This window comes from Mytilus trossulus, chromosome 3 (genome assembly GCF_036588685.1).
Source record: "Mytilus trossulus isolate FHL-02 chromosome 3, PNRI_Mtr1.1.1.hap1, whole genome shotgun sequence".
In the NCBI taxonomy this organism is placed as follows: Eukaryota; Metazoa; Mollusca; class Bivalvia; order Mytilida; family Mytilidae; genus Mytilus; species Mytilus trossulus.
The window spans coordinates 80,997,476-81,008,631 of NC_086375.1; the positions used below are offsets into that span (position 1 = coordinate 80,997,476).

Here is an 11,156-nt window from a genome sequence, read left to right on the forward strand (position 1 = left end):
TTCAGGTTTAAACATATGCAAATTAGGATGTATTCAGAATCGGCAGCGTTTTATAAATCAGGACATATAGAAAAGAATAAAACTAATAATCAACTACTCAGTTTACTCAAGATGTCACAGAAACTTGTCCTCAGGGAATATCCTCTTAATTGTAAGTATTGATACACAGCTACTTTTGCATAGGTACTAATTCTGTACTTAAAAAATGCAGTACTGGAAATTTACTTTTATTATATAGTACTATTTCTGTCCTTAAAAACTATAGTAATATTTAGGTACTAGTATTTTACAGTACTTGATTTGTACTAAATATTTTGTTACAGAAATAATACAATATTCCATGTTTGAAAATCATAATTTTAAGAGATTTGAAATACAAAAACTTTCAAAATGCTGAAAATGTAACAGAAGTAACCAAAAATATGTATTACCTAAATTTCAAGTACAAATAAAGTACTGTAAAATACAGGTACCTAAATATTACAATAATTTTAAAGTAACAAAATAGTACTGAATATTAAAAGTAAATTTCCAGTACTACAGATTTTTAGTACAGAAATAGTACCTATGCAAAAGTAGCTGTGTAGTAATGTCTGGAAAACAGTCTGATAGAATTTGACAAGAAAGTCATTTATATATCTAATGACAATGAATATTAAACATCCTTTTATCTGTCAATGTATTTTTAGCTCACCAGACCCAAAGGGTCATCAGACTTCATCCAAAATTGTCTTATTTAATTTAATTACAACCTTTAAAGATTTATTAAAAAGAATATGTTGTTCAACTGCTTTTTGAGATGATAATTTATAGATATGAATAAGAAGAAGTAGTTGAATGATGTATACTAATAATTTTGTTTCAGTTGATATTTTTACCAAATAATTGCCTAAAATTAAAAAATCTGATTGTTATCCAGTTGAAATTCACACACACACAGGCTCACAGGTTAATATATATTTTTTTAATAATGTAGGTAAGGTTTTACTTGATCAGACTTCAGAATTAGATTATGATATGTAAGATTTTGGTGTTGTCAAAGAGATCCATACCTGATGACATCACACTAAAAGATTTTGGAGATCTTTTAAAAAAAAAAGCATATCAGTTTGCCTAAATAAGTGATAAGAGAAACCATTTTCACAGTTGTATTTCATGTTAAATGATGATTTGCCACTCTTAAAATTTATATAAGTTACCTTGTGAAACAAAATATACAGCTTTTAGCGAACAAATTCTATAAAAATATTACTACATTGCATTTTATTATGTTGAAAATATAGTGTTTGATTTATACATTCCATATTACCTGCCCCAGAGTTTCTCTTTTCCATTCTAACATTGTACAAAATCATCTTTTTCAGTTTTTATCAACTTGTCTAATTACTTTGGAAGTATACTGAGTTATCTCCTCTTGGCCATTCCAATATTTGGGGGATCATTTGATAGCATGTCTTCAGTTGAGTTGTCAGCCAAGATCAGTAGTGTGAGTAGAAAGTTCTGCCAAAAATTATTATTTTGTAGTTGGAATGTTGTGATAATTATTTAAATGTTTCACAGACTAAAACAACTTAATGCTTTTGGCTACTTACATGAGTTATTATTTGACATCAAATTATTTTCAATTTACTGTAAAAAAAAAACCAACATTATCATTGGATAATTTTAAGGCTTGTTAAATGTTGGAGCTATTTCTGTAGCTGCATCTATTTTTAGTGTTTTAAAAATCATATGGTAAATCAGGCTAATTTTGTTTTGATATCAAAGGTGTTGTAATATGGGGAAAAGTTAATACACAGTCTTGATATTAGTTAAAAACAGGATCATTAATTTTTTAATGTTTATTTTCAGACATCTTTTGTGATAATGTACTTGATCAACAATTTTACCAAACTGATAGACTTAGCTGCAGATGTAGCAAGAATGGCGGGAAATGCACACAGGTATATACATAATATATAGTAAGTTTTGGGGTCCTTTATAGCTTGCTGTTTCGTGTGAGCCTAGGCTATGTGTTTAAGGTGGTATATTGACCTATAATGATTAACTTTTATAAATTGTGACTTGGATGGAGAGTTGTCTCATTGGCACTCATACCCCATCTTCCTATATCTTTTGATTGAAACTATGGATTATTGAGAAATCTCATGTTATCAGTTGTTATGTTGGTAGCTGGGAAAATTCATTTATACTGTAGGCCTAAATCATATTATTACCAGTTTTGATAGTCCAGTATTTGAATTTTTAGCTTAAAAAAGAAACCATTGATTCAGAAGCTGAAAAGATCTAATTACTGACATATTTGAAAGACTGGATTAATAGATTTAGCTGGTTGTCTCTCGTTGAATGTTGTCGAAGCATGCACAAGTCTTAAAAAAAAAAAGAAGACAAAACTGTAATGAAATGGTTTAAAAACTATAAGCAACACCATTAACATGAATTCTTGTTTTGTGCTGTAAAATATCTACAGGTAGTGATATATTTAAGTTCTATTTGTCTAGATTATTTTGACTGCTTAGTGAAAGTTTTACTTTTTTTCAATAACTATTTTAAAAAATGAACTAACACCTATTTTGCAGGAGTCACTTTATTATTTCAATAGACTTATCAGCATTGAAGTAGATACAGAATATTTCCATTTTTTGCAACATATTTCCTAAAAAGTCATAATTTTTTAACAAATTACCATAGGGTAATTTCTGGTTGAATTTGAATCATCTTGGTACCATAGTTCCAGTCAAACTAAGATTAAACCTCAAACTAATTGCAACAGAAAATGTTTTAGTTCTAATCTATAGCATTATGCCCTTTATAAACACAGAAAAAATTCCCACAAAGTCTTACTTGAGGAAAACTCAAAATCAGCATTTGTAATTTCCTATGGAAATTAACATTGGAAGGGGAGATGACTCTTGCAAAAATAAATCTTTTTGGGTCAGTTTTTGATTGTTTTTCTTGAAATTTATGTAAAGTATGTGACTTTGATGGGGTTATAAGTTTGTTTTTGACTAAATAATACAATCTCCTGCTCATGAAATGTACAAAACCGAAGAGTTATGGGTAGTTTTATTTTTTTCATGCATTTTTCATTAAAGTAATTGCAAATTTGAAGCTCTGTGACCATTTTGAAAAAATATTGTTAAAATTTGGTATTGTTTATATCTGTATATTATATTTTTTCAGCAACTTACTTATCTTACGAAACTTTAAACCACAAAAATAAAAATACATGCTGAATTATTTGGATTAAAATTGAGATTCTTTACCTTGCCATGTTGAAAAATTCAATAAATGGTCAACTAATGAATTACGAAATCTAGATTATATCTTGATAAAAGATATGAAAACACCTTTGGAGTTGTTTGTTATACTTTAAAGACCACTAAAAAATCAAGAATCAATACATTCTGGTGAAAAGAAGCGGTAAAGTTATAATTTTGTAACAATTTTTATTGATATTTCTGCCTTTTTTGCAGTAGTTATCTCCCATTTCAATGCAAATCTCCATAGGAATTTTAAATGGTAATTTTTTTAGTCTTCCTCAAGTTAGATTTTATGGGACTTTTTTCTGTGTATATTTGGGGTATAATGCTAAAGATTAAAACGTTAAAATCTTCTGTTGCAATTACTTTCGGGTTAGGGTTAAATTTATGCTAGATTGACTGTACTATTAAACATTCTTATAGAGAATTTTTGTTTTTGATCAGTTTTAAAGATACAAGTCTTATTTTTTTTTATGGAAATTTGCTTATATATTTCAACTGCAAAAATAATATAGATAATTATGTGTTTACATCAGGAGGGAAAAAAAAAACTGGAAACAAAACTGTTTTCAAAGCAGTGGTAGTTAACAAATACTCATGTTCCTGCACTATAGTTGTTATAACTAATTTTAATTAATTGACTTTTTTTTTGATTTTTATTTTAAACCCATTTTTTGTTCTTGTTTCAGTTGCATTATAACCACCAAATAAAATCTTATAAGTTTTATTTTTTCGCATTATTTTGAACCTAAAAATGGAAACTAGTATTGAGACATTATGCTATGTTTTGACTACTTTCCAATAAAACTTGGAAAACATCAAAGAGATATATAGGTCTGAATGTATGATTATTTATTTGATTTTAGAATAGGTGAAATTATGGAAGAGCTTGGTAAAATCAAAGCAGAAAAAGAAACAACTTATCATTTCATAGAGAATGAATCTATAACAAGAGAGTAAGTTCTTATGGTATATTAAGTATTTGCATGGCTAATTTTAACTTATTGCTGCTTTAATCATGAGGAGTGCACATAACGTAATTCTATATGCTTGTGAATTCAATGGGTACAATTGTTCATGCTTATCTTCAGCTTAATGTTGGTTTCTTTTGACATTGTGTAAGTTTTACATAATACCATTATATGTATTGCTATCAATAATATTTTAATGTTTTCTATTCAGTAAAATATAATAGGACATATAAACAGTGATTGAAGTTGCTATCTTTTTAATTGTCCTATGGATTTAACAGGATTTATAATAATTAAATGTGAAAAAATGTATGAACTAAATCTGTACTATATTTTAGAATAATTCTTAATTGGTGGCACACATTTTGCCCACAGTACACTACAATACTAACCTCAACATTTCCTTCCCAGCACACAATACATTGATTTGTTTTAGATTTACATACATTTATCATACAAGTATTGCATGTGTTAATTACAAGTATACTCTATAACAATTATTTATTTCTTTAGAAGTAATTGAAAAGTCCTTTTTTGAACTGTGATATTTCAGGGGGAAAAACTCTGTTACAAAATATAAGGGGAACATTTTGCATAGCTATAAGTAATTTGAACTTATCCATTTTGAGTAGTATTCTTACATCCCAAACCAAATGCTAGAGCTTTGCTGCACTTTCATTTTTCATTATGCATGCCATGAAAAAGGAGTTGATCAGGTGTCAATGCATGTTTTTCACTGCCTAGTATAGTTTACTTTTCACCCTAACAGGAACAATTCATTTCATCTGAACACACTTCTTGTTAATAGCGAGGACAATGACCGTGATCGTCAGATTGCTGTCACTGAAACAAGAAGACAGAAAGCAGTTACTGTAGATAACCTTACTTATGGACCACCACAGTGTAGAGATATTCTATGTAGGAGTAAGTATCTGTAAACCTCATGGTAAGGCAGAAAAACCTTACCTATGGACCACCCCAGTGTAGAGATATTCTATGTAGGAGTAAGTATCTGTAAACCTCATGGTAAGGCAGAATCTATGTTTCCATTTTATATTATACTAACCTGAAACAAGGTTTAACTCTCAAATTGACCTATTGCAGTATTTAAAGTAATTTGAAAGGCTATGTAGGTTATAACAATGTTTACATGATAACATGTGTAGTGTTATAGTTTATTTAAGCACCCAATCATTCTGTTGTTATTTTGATTTATTGAATTACAAAAGTTAAATAGAAGAACATACAATTTCAAAATTTCTGTTACTGTGGATTTTTTAATATTTGTTGGAAACCAATTTTCGTGAATTTCGTGGGAACAGGAGAACCACGAATTTAAATGTTCAATGAAATACAAATTTTCTAAAGGAATGTATGCAAACTTTTCTCAAACAATGAATTAAAATATCCACCAATATGCAAGTTTTCTGCAATCAACGAAAATTGGAAACCACGAATTAAATGAATCCACAGTATCTTTATATTATAAGCTAAAATATAATCCTATATAAATTTTTATATTCCAGATTTGAAGTTTAATATAGAACTCAATACCAATATACTCATAACAGGAGACAGTGGATGTGGTAAAAGCTCTCTTTTAAGAGTTTTAGCTAATTTATGGCCATCAGTTACAGGTTTGTTGAAGTTATAAAAAAATTACATATCCATCGATTTTGGAAAATCCTATTTGACGTATTTAAACTTGAAGTAAAAGTATGATATTAGTGTGAAAAAAAAGGCAATCTAAGATCAAAAGCATCCATCAAAAATAGCAAGACATTAGTAAGATGCTTTCTTATACTGATATGATAGAGATTAGAGGTGTTGACATTCAAATTTATGTTTGTATGGCAATCCATGTGTAACATTGGTACATTACACGCTTAACCATCACCATCAAGCCAGTTTAGTAATTTTCTAGGGTCCTATTGAACTTGGTGATAGATTTACCTCACTGTGACTAAGATTAAAACAGAAATAAAACCACTGTTCCTTTGTTTTAGATTGTCCAAGTGTGTGAACGAATCTTATTTTATGAATAAGTTAACCATAGTTTTCTTTTTATGCCCCACCTACGTTAGTAGAGGGGCATTATGTTTTCTGGTCTGTGCCTTCGTTCGTTTGTCTGTTTGTTCGTCCACACGTTTGTCCCGCCTCAGGTTAAAGTTTTTGGTCGAGGTAGTTTTTTATGAAGTTGAAGTCCAATCAATTTGAAACTTAGTACACATGTTCCCTATGATATGATCTTTCTAATTTTAATGTCAAATTAAAGTATTGACCCCAATTTCATGGTCCACTGAACAAAGAAAAAGATAGTGTGAAGCTCAGGTTAAAGTTTTTGGTCAAGGTAGTTTTTGATGAAGTTGAAGTCCAATCAACTTGAAACTTAGTACACATGTTAACTATGATATGATCTTTCTAATTTTAATGCCAAATTAAAGTATTGACCCCAATTTCACGGTCCAGTGAACATGTAAAATGATAGTGCAAGTTGGGCATCAGTGTACTATGGACACATTCTTGTTCATTCTATAGTTAATATGAAAGATGATGTTGATTTTCAATATTAGATGTTTAAGTTTGCTAAGTTTTGAAAAAAAAGAGAGTAAATACAAATTTGTGACAAAGAAAAATTAGTTTTGTCAATTTTTTTTGTAACGTAACTTTGAACAAACTAGGTAGTTCATAAAGGTGTTTTCCAATTTTGTATTTTTGCAATATTTTCAAAATTAGTGGGTTTTTTTCTCTCATAAATAGTTAGGACACAAAATCAGAATATTTTTATAAACAGTCAGGGCACCATATCAAAATATTTTTCAATAGTTAAGGTTCATGTGTCCACGATTTGAAGTTTGAAGGTTGACATTTCATTGGTTAATGTTACAATTACCAGAACAGATATTACAACTAGTGCTGTCATGTCCTTGTAAATAAAGTGTGGACACAAGATCAGATCTGATTAAATAGATTTTATTTTATGATTGCAGGTAAAGTGAAGTACCATATACCAGAGAGACCACATCATATGCTGTTCTTGCCTCAAAAACCTTATTTTACTAATGGATCACTTAGACAACAGGTAGTATTTGCATTTGAAGAATTAAGATATACTTTTCATTAGTAAGGGAAAATTAGCAATACAGTTTCTTTCTTTATCTTATTCTTAGCCAATTTATACTTTTACATTTCAGTGCATTTCTGGCAAGGTGTCAACCTCACATATATTTGTCTTATACGTAATGTATGAATTACATTCACTTTCATCAATTTGAGAAGACAATTCTTATTTGTGCTGTTTCCTGTGGCTTGTTAAAGTTAAGATTAAGTCAGTTTAAAGGTTACAACTAGTTGGAAGTCATTGGTATATGCAGTGCAGTTGCATTATCATATTGCTATAAACACTTGCTCTTTTTATTATCATTATACCCCTGAGCATGGCTGGATTTATTTAAAAATTTTTTTTTGGGGGGGGGGGATATTTGCATGCATTTTTTTGTGGTTTTAAAAAAATGATCTTTGATAAATTTGTTTAATATTACAAATATAACCATACAAGAAAAAATCATATGATCTCATAACAAAAAAAATGAATAAAAATGTTTGTGTATTTTTTTTAGATAATATTTCCTATAGAAGATGTAGAACCTCCTGTTGGTAAGTATATGTATACCATATTACATTTTAAATATAAATTTATTATTATTATGACTAACAACTTTATTTAAAAAAAAATTTCCCTATCACTTGACTTTGATAATGTACAACTCACACTAAAGATTTTCAAACAATTCTATTCCCAAGTAAGACACTTATTCTGCTTTAAAAGTTTATATAAAGATTAGTATTAAGATTTCTAAGTATTTTGTATTTCTTTTCAGTGTCTATAGATGAAGATAGGATTCACCAATACCTTGAGTTTGTAGGACTCACTAACATTTTAAACAGGGTTGGCATGGATACGGAAACAGACTGGAATTGGTAAGGAAGAAATGGCAATATAAGTAGTTTTACCATAATGCATTATCAACAGTTCAACTTTTATCCTAGCTAATGTCTTTTGTTTTATTTGGTTACTTTAAAAAGACACTTACTTACCTTCCAGTCAACTGCTTTGATTTTTTTTGTTTAAAGAAGACAGTCCTTAATTTTAAGCGTTCTCTTGATAGAATTGATTTAATGATATGAAAATTAAAGTGTTATCAAACTATTCTCCATATATATTTTTGTTTGTGCAGGTATGATGAATTATCACCAGGAGAAATGCAGAGGTTATCTTTTGTTAGATTATTCTATCACCAACCAAAAGTTGCAGGTAATTATGTTAAATATACTTCATTGAACCTACTATGAACATTTTATTGAACTAAATTATAAACTTAAATTATATAGTTACAAGGGAATTTATTAATTATGAGTTAATTTAACATTTCTGGTGATCATGTCCTCCAAAAAAAATTAGATGTAGTATTCAATTTTAAGAATTACAAATATTAAATAAAGTTTTATTCTTTTAAAACCTAGAACTTGGTATACAGGTTTGAAAGGTTGATTGATTGATTGTTTGTTGCTCAATGTCCAGTGGCAAATATTTCATGCATATTCAGGATGAGAACAAGTTCACAATAAATACAATAGGTAGGTTGATACAATAGAGGCCATCTGGGATGATGGTCGGAGAAATTTGGACTGCCACCGGAAAAGGAGGGTATATTGGATAGGGACAGAAATTTTGCCTTGCAACAGGCCACCTATGGACCCCTCAAAGAGTTGTTGCAAGGGTTCTTAAGGTTTGAAAGGAGAAATGTGCTTATTGTATCATTTTTGTCAAGATAGCATGCAATGCTAGATGAAATGTAAGCTTGATTTGGGGATGTAGAAAAACTGTGAGATGTCATAATTTTTCAAGTTGAAAAGATAATCATATGTTTTGACAATTATTAGTTTAGTTTAGTTTAAACATATTTATTTATAGTGGATTGGGAAACAAGTTTTTGCAACTTATGTTAATCCCTTTCCACTTTGCGGGTGCGAGTGCTGCCTTGTAACGGCATTAGCCTACTCTTTTTCGAATTCTACAGGGTTTCTTTAACGTGCAAGAGATATGGCTCGCTCATAACACGGGTCAGCCATTTATCGTCCCCTTCCGACGGACTATCATCGTTTCCTCAAGACCATACTCGCAAATGGTGTCAAGGGAGAGCCGAAAATTGAGTTCCTGAAATTTTCATCCCAAACGGGAATCGAACCAGGAAGCTTTGTGTTAGTAGTCTGATGCATTAACCACTACACCACATCTCTCACAATCAATAAATAAAAAAACTTGTGAATTATTGTTATAATTCTCATTTATTGGTGACATACATAGAGACAAGACATATTTACAGTCACAATTATACAGGTTGATAAGAATGTGTTGATCAATCAAGAAATTTGAAAAAGAAACATTAGATCTTATGCTCTTGGTATTTGTTTTGTATAGTACCACAAACATGTTTTCTACACTTAATACAACTGTTGTCAGTTAACCTACAAACTTAGTCTGTTTAGGGATATTTAACAAGATAATTTTATTATTTTTCAGCTTTAGATGAAGCCACTAGTCAAATTGGCCTAGAAGCTGAACAGAAAATGTATCTAAAATGTAAAGAATTAGGAATAACTCTTGTTAGTGTGGGGCACAGAGAAAGTCTACGACAATTCCATCATATAGAGTTACACTTAGATGGTAAAGGTGCCTGGACATTACAACCCATCACAGATAATATATATACACAAAGTGATGTGTAAAATTATGACATTTAGGGATTATTTATACTATGTTATGATAGGGTTATTACAGATGATCTTTGTTTTGTTTTTTTGTTTCTGAATGACAATCATTTTAGTCAACATTTTTTTAATTTTTTGTATCTCTTATCTCTCAAATACTTTGTCTAGATTAAGGAAAGTCAGACATTGAAGCTATCCATGATCATAATAAACAGTTGCTAGAAGTTTCTCCACACTAAAATTTCTTTTCTGTTTATTGCTTATAATTCAGTACTGATTATTTTTTAATCAAAATTGCATCTTTGTAAGAGAAACACAAAACAATATGATTGGATAGTCTACAGATTAGGGTTTCATTCTGAAGAAAATGAGAGGGCATGGCGCCTGTTCTATTTTTATGAATTCCTTCCCTTTTTTGTAGACATTGTAACGCCCTACTTTTTTTCTGTTTTTTTATAACCCTTGTCATAGTTAATGATCAGTGCTTTGTTTTACTTTCAAGTAAGACCAAATACCTTTAAAGACAAAATTTAATTGATCACCTTTTTTTCCCCAATGTTTACATTGAGCCATTTTTGAAGCAGAAGATACGAATTCTGTCAATACTAGAATGAAATTAAGACTGCCTTGTTTCTTTCATGATTTGAAATGTATACCATTTAAAGGGGAACCAGGTAATAGTTCCATATGTTGTTTTAGAATGAATGATATGATTGGTAACCACTCAGCTGATAGCTCATATTTTCATTTACTAAGAATATTTGAACAATTTAGGCTGTCAAGGGATTTGATGGATCTGTCTATGGCCCTCTTTCTGTCCTCATTCAAGTATACTTAAAAATATAGAACTGCTGACAGATAGTTTTGATTTCAACCCTTGTTATGCTGTCAGATTGAAAGGAATTAGCCAGTTACCAATTAACTGATTAGGTAAATAGTACAAAAATCAAGTTTCAATTAAAAAAAAACAACAAAATTAAAAAGTTACCAAAACATTGTGATTTGTAAACATTAAGAAGCAAAAGGTTTATGGCACTTATTTTGTTGTGCAACTATAAAAGACTGTATGCTCTTTTATAAACATTAAAGCCTTGGCAATTTCATACAAATCTTCAGATACATTCTGCTTTAAAGTCAGAAGTCCATTAAA

The 11,156-nt window shown here is 29.7% G+C and overlaps 1 protein-coding gene across 2 annotated transcripts in view; it reads left to right on the forward strand.

Moving 5' to 3' along the window:
- Window positions 1–11,156, forward strand: part of LOC134712578 (lysosomal cobalamin transporter ABCD4-like) — a 20,860-nt gene extending 9,704 nt beyond the window's left edge. The window contains exons 7-17 of one of the 2 annotated variants that reach the window (XM_063574282.1): window positions 6–151; window positions 1,365–1,486; window positions 1,852–1,943; window positions 4,130–4,219; window positions 5,004–5,158; window positions 5,761–5,871; window positions 7,225–7,316; window positions 7,855–7,891; window positions 8,116–8,215; window positions 8,473–8,549; window positions 9,819–11,156. In XM_063574282.1, the coding sequence (XP_063430352.1) occupies window positions 6–151; window positions 1,365–1,486; window positions 1,852–1,943; window positions 4,130–4,219; window positions 5,004–5,158; window positions 5,761–5,871; window positions 7,225–7,316; window positions 7,855–7,891; window positions 8,116–8,215; window positions 8,473–8,549; window positions 9,819–10,024 (1,228 nt within the window). In that variant the 3' untranslated portion in view covers window positions 10,025–11,156. The remainder of the gene's footprint in view (window positions 1–5; window positions 152–1,364; window positions 1,487–1,851; window positions 1,944–4,129; window positions 4,220–5,003; window positions 5,159–5,760; window positions 5,872–7,224; window positions 7,317–7,854; window positions 7,892–8,115; window positions 8,216–8,472; window positions 8,550–9,818) is intronic. The other variant, XM_063574284.1, reaches the window with a different exon arrangement.